General features: G+C 42.2%; 1 protein-coding gene across 2 annotated transcripts in view; it reads left to right on the top strand.

Annotated features, from left to right (window-relative positions):
* The first annotated feature begins 1,893 nt into the window (after positions 1 to 1,893).
* Positions 1,894 to 21,062, top strand: part of LOC116078295 (T-cell immunoglobulin and mucin domain-containing protein 4-like) — a 37,497-nt gene continuing 18,328 nt past the window's right edge. For both annotated transcript variants that reach the window (XM_031353383.1, XM_031353382.1), the window contains exons 1-5: positions 1,894 to 2,017; positions 7,211 to 7,552; positions 9,233 to 9,490; positions 12,015 to 12,095; positions 12,825 to 12,881. In XM_031353383.1, coding sequence (XP_031209243.1) covers positions 1,927 to 2,017; positions 7,211 to 7,552; positions 9,233 to 9,490; positions 12,015 to 12,095; positions 12,825 to 12,881 — 829 coding nt within the window. In that variant the 5' untranslated portion in view covers positions 1,894 to 1,926. The remainder of the gene's footprint in view (positions 2,018 to 7,210; positions 7,553 to 9,232; positions 9,491 to 12,014; positions 12,096 to 12,824; positions 12,882 to 21,062) is intronic.

Here is a 21,062-nt window from a genome sequence, read left to right on the forward strand (position 1 = left end):
CAATAAATTCATTAGTTCACCAAGCTAGACTTGGATGGAGTGATTTCTTTAGTAAGTCGCTGTGTTCTCTGGGTTGGTAGAAGTCTGTTGGTGTCTCACTAATAAAAGTGACAACTCAGAGCAGTATCTCTGCACCGTCTTGTTTCACTTAACATGATGATCTCCCATTCCATCTATCCTCCTTCAGAGGATGTATTTATTTTCCTTTATAGGAAAAACATAAAGCTATATTGTGCATGAATGCCACATTTCCTTAGTCCATTTATCTGTTGATGATTGGTTAAGCTTGCTCCCTATTGTTCTAGAGACTTTTCTATTGCTGTGAGAAAACACCATGGTCAGGGAAACTTAGGAAATGTTTAATTGGGCTTACGGTTCTAAAGTATTAGAATTTATGGTGGTGCAGGGGCAAAGGCATGGTGGCAGGAGGAGTTGAGAGCTTACTTCTTGATTTGCAAACATGAGGCATAGAGAACATATTGGGAATAGCCAGAGTCTTTGGAACTGCAAAAACCCACCCCTTGTACACACCTCCTCCAACAAAGGCACACCTCCTAATCCTTCTCTAACAGTTGCACCAACTGAGCACCAAGCATTCAAACACATGAGTGTAGGGGCTGTTCTGATTCAGACCAACACACCCAACTTGAGTGTAGTGAATAGTGCCGTAATAAATAAACACGGTTGTGCAAATCTCTGATTTGCATTTCTTTGGGTTTACACTCAGAGGTGGCTATTGTTAACATCATACATTAGGTTGTTTATTTACAAATAAAAATATTTACATATTTTTATTGTAACTAATAAATCAATAATGAAACATCACAATGGATGGAAGTCCAAACTTTATTTAGACTTCTTTCACTAGATTTTTGTTTTTAATTAATGGTGTTTTTCTTTTTATTAATTTTTTTTAGTTTTATGTGTATAAACATTTGCACGCATATATATATATACATACATCACATGTATGCCTGGTACTCAAAGAAGCCAAAGAGAGTGTTGGGTCTCTAGAGTTGAGTTTACAGACTGTTATGAGCTGCCATGTGGGTGCTAAGAACAGAACCTGAGCCCTCTGCAAGAGCAGCAAGCACTCTTAACCATTGAGTCCTCTCTCAACCTAAGACGTTTTTTTTTTTTTTTTTTTTTTTTTTTTTTTTTCTGTTTCAGGATTTTACACTGTGTTTTGTCCTAGTTTCAGTCTTACTGGTGAAGTCTGGCCTGGTTTCTCCTCTGCCTTATTTGTATAGAGTTAATTGTCATTATATTATACACTCCCCCCAAAACTAGAGAATACTCCTGTTCAGGTATTTGGTTTTCCCATTTATCCTTTGTGCTTTTCCCTGTTAGGTAGTGACAGGCTGGAGCCTGCTTGTAGGCAAGCCTGTTTTGGAACCATCGTAATGAGCTTCCTCTCGTGGGGCTCTTCTTTCCTGTTGTAATAAACTGATGATGTAGGCAGAGCATCTTTCGTGATTGATCGCACCCTGCTTTTTGTTTTCCAGTGTGAAGGCAAGGGGTTGAGAGCTTCACAATTTAAGTACCCGGAATGGTAGTAGAGACCAACCGGGTCTATATAATGAGTTCCAGAACAGCCAGTTCAACTTTGCTTTGGCCGCCACGAGAAACACTGGCTTCTTCACACTTTACACATAGAGTGTCTGTCTGTTCATGTGTATTCTTGTCTATGCAGATGCCCAGGCACATCCAGGATGACAGACAGAGAATCACATTGGCACACACACTGTCACTCCACACAGTTGCACACATGCACTGGCTACCATGAGTAAAGTGCTCAGCACATTTGATAACAGATCCCAGATTGAGGGAGGTCATTCAGGATGAAGGAACGGGAAGACTATGAAGCAGAAAGGGAAGTGAAAGTCCAGCGTCCCACCCTTGTCAGCAGGAATTGTGATATAAGGCATGAGTTTTGACAGACACACAGATCCTATCAAAATGTCCAAGGGGCTTCTCCTCCTCTGGCTGGTGATGGAGTTCTGGTGGCTTTCTCTGAGTAAGTATTCTAGATGCTTCCATTCTAGGCCCTGTGGAGGGTAGATTTTAGGGTAAGGAGACTCTACTAAAGCCTGCCTCCTTCTCAACTTGAATTTTTATAGGATCTCTTGTCATGCATGGATTTTTCTAGAGACTGATTTGGGTGTCTGGGGATGAAATACACAGTTTAATTAACCGTAATTTCTAATCTAAGCAAAGACATAGAAACAAGGTATTAAATGAACGAGTGTAAACAATTTCATGTGCAGGTGGTACAAAGCAAGAGACGGGGATTTTGCTCTGCTAAGAATTTTTGTTTGGATTCTTAGTGTTCCCTTTGTGTTCAGGAGATTTTATTTGCTTTTTATTTTGTTTTGCTAGGGAGGGGGGCTCAAAATGAGCTCTTTTTCTCCTTTTCTCATGTTGTTGGGGTTTTTTGTTTTGTTTTGTTTTGTTTTGTTTATTCTTAGACAGCCTTCTCTATTATGAAGCTCTGGCTGTTCTGGAAATCACTATGTAGACCAGGCTGGCCTCAAAACCACGAAGATCCACCTGCCTTTACCTCCCAAGTGTTGGGAGTAAAGCAATGCCTCACTATGCCCAGCCCTCGTTTTTGTTTCTTTGAGACAGGATCTTACTGTGTAGCTCAGGCTTGTTGGAAGTCAACAATCCTGCTTCAGCTTTCTGAGGGTTAGTATTACAGGTGTCATGTGCCCAGGTAAGGAAGGTTTCTCTTGGGAACATTGATACAGATGGGCAGTTTGAATGGACATCCCGAGGAGCACAGCAACCACTCTGCTCAATGCTGTAGCCCTTCTGTTCACCCATGCTGACACTGTCAATATGTCATTCTGCCTCTCCCTCTTTCTCTCATCCTTGAGTAGAGGTCAACCCAGGTCTCCAGTAAACTAGAGCTTCTTCTATTCTAGCTCGCAGGCTGCTTCAGGAGTTGCTCCTGACTTCTTATCTCTGAGGTACCTTTGTCAGACACCTCGTTGCTATGCTAAGTGCTGGCTCTACTGTTTCTATGCATGGATATTCTGTACCTCCTAGAAGATGGGCAAGGACTACTTCGCCTCCTGAATCTTAGAACTTGATGCCATGAGTACATAGATATTCCAGAAGTGATCCATGGAATGAAAGCAGCTGCTCTTATTTTCAAATCATCTCTTTGAAGTTTACCTGAGCGCTTTTTGTCTGTCTGTCTATCTGTCTGTCTTAGTATTTATTTGAGATGGTGTCTATGTCTAACAATGTAACCTGGATTGGACTTCAACCTGATTTCTCCTGCCTTACTACTCCGAGTGCTGGAATAATATCACTGATCCAAGCAGTTTCGCTGCTGTTATTGTTACATCCTGAAACTACAGAAAAAAACAATTGCTGGAGTTCGTGTCCTCATGTATCATCTGCGGTAGGACAGGGGTTGAATGGGCTTCTCCAACTTTGCTGAAAGGAGTTAGCACCTGGTAAACTGACCTCTCTGTTCACTTATTTGACTGTTGTTTGGCTTTGACATAGAGTCTTGCTCAGTAGCAGGGGCTACCTTGAGTTTGCAGGCCTCCTGGCTTTGCCTACTAAGTATAGGGATTATAGGTGTGTACCTCTATGCCTGGCTCATGTATTTACTTTTAATGCATCTTTGCTAAAATGGTCAACTTTGAAGAGAGTAGTTGTCCAGTTTCCAAGGATCAAAAGTAGATGTGTCAGAAGAGGTGGCCCATGTCATCTTCACTCCAGAAAAACAGGTTTGGATAGGAGAATGGCCGAAAGGTCACCAACTACAGAAGGAACAGACAGGCAGTGACAGAGAAGTTACACTCTCACTGGGTCAGTGCAGTGAGAAATGCACCTGGTAGCTGTGATTTCTTTTCTCCCTGGTATTTTGTAGCTGGGGGAATTGTTTCTCCTTCTGTTTCTGCATCTCATGAGCATGGTTCCTCATTCCAAAACGTTTAGGTATCCATCCCATGAAGTTAATGTTACGATGTTTCTTGGCATATGAACTGTGGAACTCCTTTTGTGGTAAATACTGGTCTCTGTACCTTGCGATAATGAGGAGTGTGGCTTTCCTCCAAGAACCCTAAAACACACACTGGCCTTTACAGTGACGTTTACAGTGTGACCCTAATGGGGATTTTTCTGTCGCACCAAGCTTCTTGCTTCCTTTTTCATAATAATTTTGATTAGGTGAGTAATATTGAAACTTTTGGGTGAAAAGATAAAAACCATTATGAAGTTTAAATTCCTTTTGCCCTCTATGCCCAGTTCCAATCCTGTCCATCCATCCTGGAGGCACAGGTGCTGTGAGCTTGCAATTCCTTCAGCAGGTGCTTTCTAGGCATCTGCTACACCACGGTCCACGAGAAGGTGCAATGCTTTCGTTTATTCACTTCACAAAAGATTATGCATTATTAGAATAATAATGTATATTTCAAACTTCCTGAATCATTTTTAACATCTCATCACAAAAATGAAATGCATTAGTGAGATAGAAAAGCTAGCTAAGCTAAGATTGACTACCTGGTTGTGTGAACATAGTTCAGAACATCATATTGTACGTACCCGATAAACACACACACACACACACATTGAGAGTAAAAAGTGGGGTCTAGAGAGATGGCTTAGTGGTTCAGAGCTCTTGCTGCCTGAGTCTGGTGCTTGCACTTACTTGCCAGCTTACAGCCATTCTTAACTCCAGCTCCAGGGTATCTGGTATTATATTCGAGCTGCCATACCACTAGACACCAATGTAGTATGTTCATGCAAACAGGCAAAATATACATATTAAATAAAAAACATACTTAGGCATTTGATTTTTTCAAGACAGGGTTCTCGGGGGCTGGAGAGATGGCTCAGTGGTTAAGAGCACTGACTGCTCTTCCAGAGGTCCTGAGTTCAATTCCCAGCAACCACATGGTGGCTAACAACCATCTGTAGTGCCCTGTAATGATATGATGCCCTCTTCTGGTGTGTGTGAAGACAGCTACAGTGTACTCATATAAATAAAAACAAATAAAATAAGAGCAGTTGTTTCTTAAAAAAAAAAAAAAAAAAAAAAAAAAGACAGGGTTCTCTTTGTAGCCCTTGGTGTCCTGGAATTAACTCTGTAGACCAGGCTGGCCTTGAACTCACAGAGATCTGCCTGGGTCTGCCTCCCAAGTACTGGTTAAAGGTGTATCCTACCACTGCTGGGCAAATAAATCTTTTTTTAAGAGAGTGTAAGTGGGATAAAGGCTGTGAGTACATGGGTAAAACCTACACAAGAACAAGCCAGACAAAACCCTAGCATGAATGGTTGAACGGGTCACGAAGTCCCACCCCTAGGAAAGAAGCTGTTGGCAATTCTAGTGATAGCCATACTAGGAGAGGGACCCTCAGTTCTTTCAGGGCTGTGGCCCCTGAGAGGCTGCCCATGCCGGAGTAGACGACTCTAATGTCCCTACATGCATGGACATACTGGAAATACTAAGTGGACATAGACTTTTAAACAAGAGAGCACATGAAGCTGTGGAACAATGGGGGGAGAAACTGGAAGACAAAGAAAAGAAGACAGATCTCATCAAATATATATTGTATGTGTGAGTGAAATTATTAAACGATTTTGAAAAGAAATGAGTAAGTTAGGGCTGGCAGGATGGCTCAGTGGGTAAAGATACGTGCTCTGGGGCAGTGGTTCTCAACCTTCCTGTGACCCTTTAATACAGTTCCTTATGTTGTGATGACCCCCCCAACCATAAAATCATTTCTTTGCTACTTCATAGCTATAATTTTGCTACTGTTATGAATCATAATGCAAATATCTTTATTTTCTTATTGTCTTTTGGGAGTCACAACCCACAGGTAGAGAGCCAGTGCTCTGAAGCCTGAGGTAGAGGGAACAAGCAAATTCATGAATGTCTTTGACCACCACACACTCACTGTAACATATATACATCTTTCACACATGTACATACACTAAGACTTAAAAGGAGAGTCAAGAAGTGCAAATCCATAAACTCTTCCTAATGTTGTGTTACCTAAGTGATCGCATGATCCAGAGTGAGCAATTCCCACCTCTATTTCTGGATATGGAGTAGGGCAACAGAGTCTACTACAGCCGCTGTCTTTCTGTCAGAATTCTGTCTGGGCTGGGTAACCCATTTGAGATATTCAAATTAGTAGCACAATATCCACTTAATGAGATGATGATGGTGACGATGACAATGATGATGATGATGTGTGTGAGTGTGTGTGTGTGTGTGTAAGGCTGGAGAATCTTAGAATTTAAAGTGAGGTCATTTAACAGAAATGTATGTATAATGTATAACCTTTACCTAGAAGGGGGCATGGAAAACCTCTGTAACAATCCAAAAATGTGGAGTAGCCAGTTCCAGGAATTTGGCTAACAAACAACCTCAGGGCTCTGGTTCCCAAGACCTGTCCCTCCTGACTGATCCACAATGAGGGCGGGACTAGGAATGAAGGTCTACTGGTTTACAAGGCTCTACACCCTGCTGAGGCCCTCCACTCTGCCCATCGATAGATAAAGATTACATTCCTAGAAGGAATATGTTCCCCTCCCTAACTGAATACCTTGGGTTGGGTCCCTCTGAAATTTTCCACCGTTTTTATGTTATGTTTCCTTGGTAACCCTTTCCCTGCCCCCAGTTTGTGGTTTTTCCCTTTAAATACCCCTCACTTCTTGTGTTTGGAGTTGAACTCCTCTGGCCAGCATGGTCACAAGATCGACCCCAGTACCGGCCTATCCCAAATAAACCTCATGTGATTGCAGCAAGTTCGGTCTCTTGTGAGTTATTGGGTGGTCACATCATCCTGAGACTTGAGTAAGGATCTCCCCAGTTCTGGGGGTCTTTCATGTATGTGTGTAGCACAGGTTTTGGGTGGCTTTAGGTGAAATATATGACCTAGATCATAAGATCTGGGCTCTTCATTTGGGAGATGTTTACTGAATAAGACTCAATATTGGAGCATTTAAATTGGCAAAAGATCTTGCTATGGAGAGGTATTTAGAGGTTTGGGACCACCTGTTACTAATTTTGGGATGGAAGGTTGGGGACTTAAGAAGTTCAACTGCACAAGCAAGCATTTGTGCTAAAGGAACTAGGGATGTCCCCTAGTCTCCCAGATGCTCCCTCTACATGTACACAAATGCTGGAGCATATTTGAAAGATATTTGTCTGTGTAACAGCTTTCTCACTTTTTCCCGTAGCACCAGCTGCCTCAGAGGATACAATAATAGGGTTTTTGGGCCAGTCGGTGACTTTGCCTTGTCATTACCTATCCTGGTCCGAGAGTCACAACAGCATGTGCTGGGGCAAAGGTAAATGTCCCAATTCCAAGTGCAACGAGGCGCTTCTCCATACAGACGGAACAACCATCATCTCCAGGAAGTCAATAAAATATACACTTTTGGGGAATATCCATTCTGGTGATGTGTCCTTGACCATCTCAAACACCAATCAAGGTGACAGTGGGGTGTACTGCTGCCGTATAGAGGTGCCTGGCTGGTTCAATGATGTCAAGAAGAATGTGCGCCTGGAGCTGAGGAGAGGTGAGCAAAGGACAGGGTTCAACTCTGAGAAAGAGTCCTGTGGTTTGTGGGAACAGATTCATTCAGTGGGTTCTGGTGACAAGACTGTGCTTACTTGAGTAATGGGTGGAAAGGCTGCCTCTCAATTGATGAGCCATGTAGTGTAGTTAGGGAAACCCGCATAGTAGTTACAGCCAGAACAACCACAGAAATAAATGAGGGATTCCAGCTGATAAAGCATCAGACTGAAGATGGAAGGTGCTATTTATCTGGGGGCTTTTTGCAAATTTCACTTTGCAGAAATTTGGCTCATTGTTTTTGAGCCTCTCAATTTTTACGTGAACCATACTGATTCCTTTCTCCCCCCCCCCCCATCTCCTTCCTTCCCTTTCTGTCTGTCTCCTTCCCTCCCTTCCTTCATTTCTTTTTTGTATATTGATTGATTTCCAAATAATAAGAAAAATTGCAGTGTGAACTGAATAATGTCCGTGGATCAGTTTTAGCCTACAAGCAAAAGATTTTTCTTCCTGGCAGTGGGAGGAGGGCATGCCATTGGGCACCACCTCTGACACTTTTCATGTTCTCTTTCTTTCCATTCCTATCCTGTGTTTTTGGTAAAATTTGGGATGTGAAGGGACTCATAAAGATTGTGGCTGGATAGAACAGAATGCTTGGAGCTTATGGCTGAAGTATGTGATCAATAGGACCCTTTAGGCCATGTCTCAGCCAAAGCTTCTCAGATGGGATTAGACTTTGTCTCTGCCTGCATCAGCATCTCCTGGGGGGATTCTTGGGCTTTAGGCTTGACATAGTGATGCCTTGGAAGGCTCAGTCTGGATGGCTGTGTTCTTAGGCTGCCAGAAAGACTCTTATGTGTTCTAGAGTTGGAACTTAATGCTTTTAATTAGTGAGCCCCATGTGCATTTGCACATTTTACTCTTACAGCAACTGTGTAATATCAAAGAAGAGAATAGAGAAGTTGGACTAAGTTAAGTTCAATAAACTTTTCTTTCCTCTTCTTTGAATACAGGGTTTCTTTGTGGTCCTGATAGTTTGGTGGGAGAATCAGACATTAAGCCAACAAAGAAATGCAAGGGTTACAAAAATACAATAGAGCCACGGTGACAAGAATCGGGTGACTTGTTACTGTATAGAAGAGAGCTCTTCTTAGCTGAGATCTGAGAGTTGAGTAAGGGCTAGCTTTTGGAAGAGGACCAGCAGTAGGAGTGGGGATGGGGTCCAGCAGGTGCAGAATTTGCTGCAGCTGGAAGGTCATGGTGCAGTGAAAGAAATAGAGAAGGAATGATTAACTGAGGAATGGGAGAAGGTTCTCTTCCAGCAACATGTGATTGGAAAGACAGAGGGCAGGTGGTGCCTTAAAGGGCCATGAGCAGGGCGAGGCATATTGTTTGTTTGTTTGTTTGTTTTATCTGATGAACAAGGAAGATGGCAGTTGAGTTTTGAGCAGGGCATGGGCACAATTAGATTTGTGATTTTATAAGATTTCTGTAGCCAGAGTATGACAAATAGACCAGGCAGGACAGAAATGAAGGCAAGAAACTCAGATGTAGTGAACATTTCAGGCCAATGGACCAAAAGAGGCCAATAGAAAGGATGGAGAGGAAAAGATCTTGGATTGTTTGTGGCGTTTCCTCTCCCTCATCTCTACTTGGTGACAGACGCATCTTCTGTTGGTTACAGCCACAACAACGAAAAGACCAACAACAACCACCCGGCCAACCACCACCCCTTACGTGACCACCACCCCAGAGCTGCTTCCAACAACAGTCATGACCACACCTGTTCCCACAACTATTGCACCACCCCAGACACAGGCCAACACTGCCTTCAGTACAGCAATGACCACGTACCCCTCAACAACACCTGGCTCCTTCTCACAAGAAACCACAAATTTTCCAACCACTGAGATCTTCACAAAAGAGTCCACCATCACCGCAGGTGAGAATTGTCCATTCTTCTCCTTCTGCTGGTCAGACATGGTGTGGTTTCCTTGAAACAGGATTCTTGACCAATGGGCAACCCAGTGACCTGCACGTGCGCTCATGTGTGTGTGTTTCTTTTCCCTTTATAGTTTTGAAAAGTCAGCATTTGGGGGTTCTCCACTTGACCTCCGAAGAGTCTTGCAGAATCTGTGTATTGAAGGTTATTTGAGGTTAAACTCTAGTCAGGGTTGGACCTATCCTCTCAGGAACAAAATATCTGAGTTTTTGAGATTTGTTGAAGTGAGATGGCTAATTGATGCCTTGAAATTTGTAAGAGGAGGGGTTTCATGATTTCCACTTCTTTCTAACACATGGTTGCTGTGGAGAGAGACATTCTTTAGTAGTGTCACCACTGGTAAGATGCCCACACTGCTATAAATAGCCCATCACCTATGTTTCTGTATGCAACTCTAATTGACTCAGTGGAGTATTCATGCACACACACACACACACACATACATACACACATACACACCACTCACACAGATACACAGACATATACATACATATACAATACACACATAGACATATCCACACATATACAACATACACATAAACACAGACATACACACACAGACATATATACATATATACAACACACGTACACACACATGCAAGCATGCATATACACATACATGTGAGCATGTGTATACACACACAAGCACACATGCATCTATATACATAGACACACACATATGTGCACACATGTTCATACGAACATAGACACATACATGTACACATGTGCATACATGCACACACACATGCTTAAACAGACACAGAAATATATACATACACACACACAGAAACAGAGAGAGACAAAGATTGAGAAGAGGAAGGGATCAGCGAGATTGGGAAAGAAATAAGACTAGATAATGGAATGAGTATAATAAAATGCAAATTATATGCATATATCAAAATGTAATAAACCCATTATGTATAATTAATATACACTAATAAAACCTTTTTAAAAGAATATAAGAGGGGCTGGAGAGATGGCTCAGCCCTTAAGAACACTGACTGCTCTTCCGAAGGTCCTGAGTTCAAATTCCAGCAACCACATGGTGGATCACAACCATCCATAATGAAATCTGATGCTCTCTTCTGGTGTGTCTGAAGACAGCTACAGTGTACTTACATATAACAATAAATAAATCTTTGGGTTGGAGCGAGCGGGGCCGGATTGAGCAGAGGTCCTGAGTTCAATTCCCAGCAACCATATGAAGGCTCACAACCATCAGTACATCTACAGTGTGCTCATATACATAAAATAAACAAATCTTAAAAACAAAAAAAGATTGTAAGATGTATTTCTTGACAGTAGATCAGTTATATCCTTGTTTCTTAACATTACTTTTTCTATTTTGTTCTGAATTTTTCCCTGTTCTTGAATCTGGTCACACTCACTGGGTGACCTACTCCAGGGCTTGGGGGCTTGTTAAAGCTCCCACCATGCTTCTGATTATTAAGTAAGACTATCTGAAAGTAGATCTGAGGTAGCTTGACTGCTTTTCCAGGCAATCCAAATGCTTCGAAAATGTCTAGATAGTTGAAACAGTCTTCCAAAATTGAATTGGTTTATTCTATAATACTCCAAATAGTCACTAAAATCCTTGAATTAATCATACTGTGTGTGTGTGTGTGTGTGTGTTGTGTGTGTGTGTGTGTGTGTGTTGGTGTGTTGGTGGCTGTGTGCATGCATATTGGGGCCAGAGACTGAGGTTTAATTCAGGGCCTTCCACAACCATTATGCAACTTGGGTTTTGACACAGGGTCTCACTGAACCTGGAATGAAGCGCCTAGGAAGCATGCTCTGGGGATCTGCCTGTCTCTGTCCCCACTGCTGGAGTTACAGACACATATCATAACCAGCTTCTTATACGGGTGCCAGGGATCCAAACTCAGGTCCTCATGCTTGAGTGGCACACACTTTGTATTGCCTGAGCCATCTCCCTAGCCTTAAAATACTCATCTTAAAACCAACTCTTTTGTTGTTTTGTTTTGTTTTTGAGATAGGATTTCTCTGTGAAGCCCTGTGCTGTCCTGGAACTTGCTCTGTGGACAAGGTTGGCCTCAAACTCAGAGAGCTGCCTGCCTGTCTCTGCCTTCTAAGTGTACCACCACTGCCACTGTCTGGCTATAATTTTCTATCTGTCTGTCTGTCTGTCTGTCTGTCTGTCTGTCTTGTCTGTCTGTTTGTCTCTCTGTCTATCTGTCTATCTGTCTGTCTCTCTGTCTATCTATCTATCTATCTATCTATCTATCTATCTATCATCTATCTATCATCTATCTATCTGTCTGTCTGTCTGTCTGTCTGTCTGCCTGTCTATCTAATCTATTTCTCTGTTTTTTTAATTCTAAAAGTCATCTTTAATTATTGAGAAAAACTAGAAATATATCAAATAGAACACTGACTCTCACACCCACTGCACTGTTGATACTGTGATTATTACTTTTTAGTAGCTTAATTTTTTTTTTTTCAGAATCAGAAACTCCATCTGCATCCAATCACTCTCAAAGAAGTATGGTGATATCTACAGACGTAGCCTTACTCAGACCCACGGGTATGAAGAACTTACTGCCTGCATCTTTCCTTCCACCTTGAGCTGGGGAGATGCATGCAAACACTGAGTAACAGTGATCCAGAGATGAACCTAGTCCTTTGTGCCATGGTGTCCACCTGGCGAATGTTGATATCAGGAGAGTGTATGTGATTGGTTCCTTCCCATGCCTTGGAGGTAGGAGGGTGTCTTAGACAGGGTTTGCATTCCTGCACAAACATCATGACCAAGAAGCAAATTAAGGAGGAAAGGGTTTATTCAGCTTACACTTCCACATTGCTGTTCACCACCAAAGGAAGTAAGGACTGGAATTCAGGCAGGTCAGAGAGCAGGAGCTGATGCAGAGGCCATGGAGGGATGTTACTTACTGGCTTGCTCAGCTTGCTTTCTTATAGAACCCAGGACTACCAGCCCCAGGGATAACACCACCCACAATGGGCCCTCCCCCTTGATCACTAATTGAAAAAATGCCTTACAGTTGGATCCCATGGAGGCATTTCCTCAACTGAGGCTCCTTTCTCTGTGATAACTCCAGCCTGTGTCAAGCTGACATATAAAACCAGCCAGTAGAGAGGGTGAGCAGAAGAGAGTGGAGGGAGAACGAAGAGGGAAGAGGGAGAGCACCATCTTTAATTTATGGAGTTTAGGGATGGCATGTGGAATCTCTGATATATTTACCATTACACTTCTGGTTAGAATTGATGCTGACGTTGTTCTCTCTTGTCTTTCAAGGGTCCAAGACTTTGATTCTCCCATCAACTTCACAGCTGACAACACCTAAATTAACAAGTGAGTTTGAGACTTGTCAGCATTGAGGGCAGGGCGGTCTCTCTGCTGCTTAAGTAGTTTGCCTCTGGCCATGAGACCAATATGATGTTATCAGTGGGTCTTGGAATGAGCTATTTTGGTTCCACTGTGGTTGTCTCCCACATCCTCCAGCTCATTGAGAGGAAAGTAAAATATTATTGCCTTCTGCTTTCTGTTAATTTCTGAGGCCCCTCTCTTGAGGCCTCTCCTTTTCCTCTGCAGCTTCTCAAAGCCAGGGATAGTAGTTAAAAAAAAAAACCTGCTTTTGTAAAAGGGACATAAAAGAATGGGAAACAAAATTTTCTTATATATTTTATCCTAAATTCCTGCCAGTTTTCCTGACCCAATCCACATTACTAATTGGGACATTTTAGATGATTTTGTAATATTGTCTTATTGATGTCAGTATATGAGCCTCCCCCTCCCCATTGAGGGTAACCTTATAAAATTTATCTCCAGTATTGATGTTGTAAACTTTAGGGTCTTTGAGATAGGCAATCTTCTTGTTTATAACTGGCACAAACCCCATTATCTGAGCTCTCTTAATTACTTTAATTATTTCTTTCTGTTTTTCATAAAGCCCCGTTGTGTGACCATCCAATAAACAAAGATCTAACTTGGGACAAAAACTATACATCCTTATACTCTATACACTTATATTAAATTTTATTTACTTGCTGTTATAGTGTGTAACTAATGACCTTTGCGCTACGACATACACACAAAGGTCAGAGGGCAACTTTGTGTGGTCATTTCTCTTCTTCCTCCATTGTCTGGTCTGGTTGGGTGAGCTCATTGAGTTTGTGCTGCAAACGCCATTTACTCACTGAGCCATCCCATTGGCCCACGGTGATGCATTTAACAAGGATCTGTTTACATGTATGTACATGTGTCTGTGTGAGTGAGTGCACATGTGTGTGGATTCTCATGGAGGAATTGGATCCCTTGAAGCTTCGGGGACAGGAGGTTGTGAGCTACCAACGTGGGGGCTGGCAACTGAATTTGAGTCCTCTGGGAGACCAGAACACGCTTGCAATGGCTGAGTCCCACGAGATGCCTTTTAAAAGAGGACGCTTACGAGGCTTTTCCATGGGCACGAGCATGCTGCTGGCTGTCGTTCGGCTCATCAGGTTCTATCATGAAGGCCTTCTCTCCCACAGAGACGCACCAGTTCTGTGATCTGTAAGTCAGATAGCAGCATTTCAGCCTCTTCCTGCCCTGAAGCCTGCAAACAGTGGCCAGGCCTGGCGTAGCACCTGGCTATTCCTTATCCTTTTTTCTTATGTATGTCATTGAAAAAGAAAAAAATTCAGTGCTACCTCAGGAAGCCTTTACATTTGGTTTTATTCACTTCAATTTCACATCAGACCACCTCCTTTCTCGTTCTGTGTCGAGATCTGCCTTGTCATGTTAGGCTGCTGCGTGCAACTTCATTACCCATTGGCTGGCATTTCTGTCGCCTTAATGTTCTCGTATTATAGACAGCATAACTGTGCACTTCTTCCTTCAGCCTGTGTACTTCCTTAAGTAGCTGTGCAAGTGTTTCTTTAGGAGAGTCGGTAATGGAGTAGAGATGTTATGTTGAAAAATGGGCACTATTAAATTTAATAGCTACTACCAAATTGTCCTTGGGAAAGGCTGAGCCAATTTGTTTTTCTGCCCGCAGATTATCCACTTCTCCACATCCCTCCTGCACTTGATCCCATTTGTTCACTTTGTTCTTTCAGTCTCCCAAGAACATGTCATCTTGTTCCTCTCTTGTTCTGGTGAACAGAGTGGGAGCATCTTTCTTTGTGTTTATTAGAGAAAACGTCTATCTTTTGACTGTGTGGGGGAGGTAAGGTGGCATCACTCTCAGAGGCTCAGAAGATAGGATTGGAGGGAACAGACAAGACTGATTGGAGGAGACATGAAGGGTCTTAATGTAAGACTATAAATCAAGAGGAGGTATGTGGGTCTGACACTGAAACCTTTGACTTGCACCAATTCATGGAGGGGTGGTTAGAAATCGGGATTAGGAGTTTACAACTTAGGGGAGATGGGCTGTTAAGAATCATCGTTCTTTGTTCATGGGATGAGGGTAAAGGTGGGTACTGTTTTCTAGTGAGAGAGAATGGAAGGAGAAAGTTGATAGAAGACTGTTCACAAAACTCTTACTGTTTATTCTGTTTGAATCTTAAACTGGTTTATATTGAACTACAATACATCAAGACATCCTGATGGTTCCCTTGCTATGTCCTCCCTGATAATTGTCATTTCATCTCTCTGTGGCCAAGTCCAAACAGAATTCCTGCTGCCCTTCCTGTGGGCTACAGTGTGAAAGAGGACCATGTTATAACAAAAGTCTATCTCTATGTCACATGACATTCTAGAAGAAACTGGGATGCACTTAGCATATATTAGGTGCTGGATCAAATAAGGAATTTTCATGGATTACTTTATTTAAGATCTGTTGCTGGTGAGCACAGGATCCCCAATGAAGGAGCTAGAGAAAGGAGCTCAAACCCCAAAGAGCTGAAGGGGTTTGCAGCCCCTTAGGATGAACAACAATATGAACTAACTAGTAACCTCAGAGCTCCCAGGGACTAAACCACCAACCAAAGAGTACCCATGGTGAGACTCATGGCTCCAGCAGCATATGTATAGTAGAGGATGGCCTAATCAGTCATCAGTGGGAGGAGAGGCCCTTGGTCCTGTGAAGGTTTATGCCCCAGTGTAGGGGGAATGCCAGGGCCAGGAAGCAGGAGTAGGTGGATTGGTGAACGGGGGAAGGGGAACCAGGAAAGGAAATATCATATGACATATAAATAAAGAAAATATCTAATAAAAAAATCTATTCCTGGGCAGTGGTGGCGCACACCTTTAATCCCAGCACTTGGGAAGCAGAGACAGGCAGATTTCTGAGTTTGAGGCCAGCCTGGTCTACAGAGTGAGTTCCAGGACAGCCAGGGCTATACAGAGAAACCCTGTCTTGAAAAAAAAAAGTCTGTTTGGTAGATATTCAGAGGCTTGTTTTACTGAAATGTCCTGGGTTTACACAACTCTCAGGTGTCTGCCTCTAATAACTAGGTCTTAACTATTAGACCTTGTTTTATGGTTTGAACACCAAGTATTTGGCAGTCTCCAAAAGCTCATGTGTTAGTGAGCTGGATTCCCTAGCTAGTGAGGCTAGTTATTTTATGCACGTGTGTGTGTGTGTGTGTGTGTGTGTGTGTGCATGTGTGAATACATGCCACATGTATGTGGGTTCCCACAGAGTCCACAAGAAGGCATCAGATCCCCAGGAACTGGAGTTACAAGGAGTTGTAAGCCACCCCACTTGCATTCTGGGAACTGGACTCCGGTCCTCTTGAAGAGCAGAAAGTACTTTTAACATCAAGGCTGTCTCCCAGCCCCTCACGGTGCTATTTTGGAAGGTTCTGGAATACTGGGGAGACGAAAAGTAGCTGGAAGAAGTAAATCTCAGAGTAGGTCTTTGGGAGTCTCCAGCCTCTCACCCCATCTTTGTCTGCTAACTGTCTGCAAGAGATGAGTAGCTTTATCTGCTGCATAAGACTCTTGAAAACTTCTGCAATGTTCCAAATGGTTAGGAATTATAATTCAGTTGTAAATACAATGAAAATAACAATAAAAAACTCTGAAGAAGGTTGTTCATAGGTTTCCTTTCCTTTTCAGATGTAGACACTGTAGGATTCTCCAACCCCGATCCTTTGTGCTTCATAGCAGAAGTGTGTGGCATGTTCCCAAGTTATTCCTCTTGATTATAGGCTTCTCAATCCCTTGTCCTAGTGTTCCTTGAAGCCTTCTGCATAACCTCTGTCTTAGTTAGGGTTTTACTGCTGTGAACAGACACCATGACCAAGGCAAGTCTTATAAAGGACGACATTTAATTGGGGCTGACTTACAGGTTCAATCAGAGGTTCAGTCCATTATCATCAAGGCAGGAGCATGGGCAGCATCCAGGCAGGCATGGTACAGTAGGAGCTGAGAGTTCTACATCTTCATCTGAAGGCTGTTAGCAGAATACTGGCTTCCAGGCTGCTAGGAGTAGGGTCTTAAAGCCCACACCCACAGTGACATACTACCTCAACAGGGCCACACTTTCTAATAGTGCCGTTCCCTGGGCCAAGCATATACAAGCCATCATAGCCTCCAACAGGGGTTAAAGGAACTCTTTGGGAGCCTAATGTCACATGGTTATACTATCATTTTGTAATGATTTCTTTTCATTTTTAATAATTTCAGGTGAATTACTTTCTTTGACCTTTGCTAAATTAGTTTCCTCAAAATATAAAATGTGGATGATAGTGGTGCCTCTATCAGGGCTGTTGAGAGAGGAAATGCACGAGATGGAGACCTAGTCTATAATTATTGACTGCTAAATGATAGTCATCATGAAGGATTCCTTCTTCTTTGGTTCTTTACATCCCTGCTGCAGCCACTCACAACCCTCCCTTTTAGGTTAGCAGAGACGGGTAATAAGAGGCCATTTACACCTGCTTTTGGCTAACTCCACATTCTTGCTAAGAACATAGAACATGGTTTTATAATTTTTTTTTAAAACTGCTAATCATACGAGGGTAACAGCAGACAAGTGACAAATTACAAACTCTGGGAGGTTTCAGAAGCTTTTAAAATCTAACAGTTGTAATTCTCTACCATTAGAGAGAGTGAGATTTTGAAAGCTTTCATAGCCTCCTTTCTAGACAGCTTTGTAGACCTGTTGATCACTGCTTTTATTGCTGCTGCGGTGGTGGGTGGTGGTAGGGGATCTTTACTTCCCTGTTGCCTCTTGGCTGCTTTGTCCTTTTTGTATTTCTCAGTCTGTGGAGATTCCGCTTTACAGTTGAGGAGTGGAAATCAAATCATGGCTTAAAAAAAAAAAAAAAAAGATGCTGTCCAGTTCTCTATTCAAGGGCTTCTAGATTTATGGAATTTATTTTATAAGGCAATTGTGTGTACATATATCTTCTAAGTCAATGTTCTCTAAGTTCAAAGTGTTAGGTCTTCAGTGGAAGCTTTACATGGGATGGCACATTCTCACCACCTTGGTCTTGCTATGTAAAACAGATTGGTGTCCGAGATCAGACAGTTACATAAACAGAGAGTCAGGACTTACAGCCACATTTCAGGGATCTTTACTTTAACTGTAGATCCAAAAACATAAGATGGGGAAGCAGCATAGAGAAGTAATATTGGTAGAATAGTGGAAATCTGATCTCATAAAGGGCTGGCTTTCAGTAAAAAACAAACAACAAAAACAACAAACCTTTAAAATGGTGTTTAATCCATGTATTTGTGTGTGTACATGAGCACATATATGTGTATGTATTCCTTGGGATGGGATCAAGGAGATATTCCTGTGAATGAGAAAGCCAGATGACAGTCTCAGCTCAGAATCATCTTCATGTCCACCATCCTACTCTTTTTGAGACAGAGTCTTTCATTGGCCTGTGATTACTAAGTAGATTAGACTGTTGGCTAATAAGTCCCAAAGATCCTCCTGTCTCTGCCTTTCAGTCCTGGGACTGTAAACAAAGGCCATCATACATGCATTTATACACAGGTGCTGGGGATGGAAGGTCCTTGTCCTTGGAAGGCAAGTATTTTCCAGACACTGACCTTTTGTTCCAGGTCTGTCTGCCATTTTCTCTCAACAGCTTTTTTGAAGGCAGGATCTTGTATTCATTTCTAATGTTTAAGTTTTTAAGTTTTTTATTTTCTCAGCCCCTAAATGAATCATTATACTATTGTTAGTGCACTATGTGTGTTCAGAACATACATGGACAGTGTCTTGCCACAATGTCAGAATTTACTGAATAACAAACTCACAAGATACATTGGTTTTGTTGGCTGTAATTTGCCAAGGTTCCTGAATTTCCACTATAGCCCGGTGGTTGCAAGTACTTTTATTTGAATTTTAAGTACTGATATTAACGCTCAGATCACATGTTACATATCACACAGCAAACACATCCATATATTTGTACATATGAGTGTTACAGAATGGCTACGGAAGGGTTAAAGGCCATGGGGATGGGGTGGACAGCACCAGCAGCAGTGACAGCATTCAAAGAATTTAAAAGGCTCTATTGGTGACAGAGGCAAAAGGCTGCTAGAAATATAAAGAACTTTTCTGTAGAAACAAGATAATGAGCCCCTTGAAGTCTGCTGGCGGCACAAGTTCACGTCCTGCTACAGGATTGAGTTGAGCTACAGAAAGGGGATGTGGGATCATGGCCTCAATCAGTGAGTTATGACACCATACCTCACTGCTTTCCTCAGCTACCTGGATGTTGGAGCTGGCCTTTAGCAGTCACCCAGACTTTAACTCTCTTTTCCCAGATAGAATCCCCTTCTTGCTTCCTTGGAGCCCCCATTGTATCTTTTCACACTCTTTCCAGAAAAACAACAAAATAAAGAACAGAATACAATGGATAATGCGGGGATATGTGCCCTTTAATCATTGGCTCCTCTTTCTGACCAAAATACTTACACACAGGCTAAGTACTGAGCAATAGCTTCCTGGAATGCCAATCCTTTCTTGTATATTATATCCTAAAGGGTAGTTCAAAGCCAGAGATATAATTTTGGAAGTTGGTGCTAATAAACAACACTTATCAAGTACTTATTATAGGTCAGAGCTGGGTTCAGGACTTTCATTCATTATTTCATTGTAAGGCATTGTCTAGATCCACAGGGAAGAGCTGGTTATTCTGTCCATTATGTAGATGAAATGGGTTTAGGAAGGCTAAGAAATTTGCCAGAGTTTGAAGCATAGGTCTTTTTGATTCTTTGAACCAGGATGATTAAATATTTTATTGTATTGTAAATGATAGGTGTGGGGAGTAAATGAAGTTCCTGTGGGTCACCTACAGATGTTGTGAGAAGATAACTAGATGAATGAAGAGAGGCAAAAGGAAGACTCCCTTTCCCTCTCTCACATTAAGGAAATAACATTTGGGAGAGAAGAAAAGCCAGCCAGGCGACAGAGGGGAAGTTGCAAAAACTCGGGTGGACTCCAGAGAGCAGAAGATCAGAGTCACTGTTACTGAACTTGTGGGTCACAACCTCTGTCCCAACAAGTCAGGGTCAGTTCTTCCACCCTTCCTCATAAGGCAATTTCAAGAGCCAAATTAAAAGCAAGAAGCAGAAAAGGGAGATTTATCAAGTGAGGCCACACTGGGGAGAGGGACAGGGAGATCCAGTGCCTCCTCCTCTTCCTAGTTTGTCTTCAGGGTCCTAAAGTGATGGTTTTAATCCAAGACAGAAAGTATGCACAAGTACATCTAGGTGTGGTCGTTCGCCCATCATTGTCTCAACTCTGAGTCAACTGTGTAAGATCATCTGACAAGTGTTTCTTCAGAAGAGGAGTTCTTCTTATGGCTACTATTAGAGCTGCAGACATTTCTTCTCCAGGCAGGAGATTCCTGTGGGTGGGGTAGGGAGTACAAATTTCTTGAGGTGTGTTGTTTCACTATCTGATAGCCAAAGAAAGGAGCCTACTTTGAAATGCTCGATCAATTGTTATCTGTTAGAGTTATTCTGCTGCTGGGTATTGTGGCGAAGAACTTTATTCCTCTTATCCAACTGCATCTGCCTGTTAGCCTTGTCTCTTCTCCTGTCTAATACCTTTCCAGCCTTAGGCAGTCACAATTATACTATTTTATTTTATTTTATTTTATTTTATTTTATTTTATTTTATTTTATTTTGGTTTTTCGAGACAGGGTTTCTCTGTATAGCCCTGGCTGTCCTGGAACTCACTCTGTAGACCAGGCTGGCCTCAAACTCAGAAATCCACCTGCCTCTGCCTCTCAAGTGCTGGGATTAAAGGCGTGTGCCACCATTGCCCGGCTCACAATTATATTCTTAACTTCTATGCAATCAGATTTTTAGCTTCTGCACACAAACAGAAACATGTGATATTTGTATGTGTCTGTCTGTACTTCTTCACTTAAAACAATGTTTCTCATCCCAATCATGTGACAAATGAAAGGGTTTTTTTTTTATTTTTAAAGATTTCTTTATTCATGTGTATGTGTGTGTATGTGTGTGTACTTGTGTGAGTATATGCCCTGTGTTTGTCTGACTTCATGCTGTGTGTCTGTGTGTGTGTGTGTGTGTGTGTGTGTGTGAGAGAGAGAGAGAGAGAGAGAGAGAGA

The sequence above is a fragment of the Mastomys coucha genome, unplaced genomic scaffold (genome assembly GCF_008632895.1).
Source record: "Mastomys coucha isolate ucsf_1 unplaced genomic scaffold, UCSF_Mcou_1 pScaffold5, whole genome shotgun sequence".
NCBI classification, from domain to species: Eukaryota; Metazoa; Chordata; class Mammalia; order Rodentia; family Muridae; genus Mastomys; species Mastomys coucha.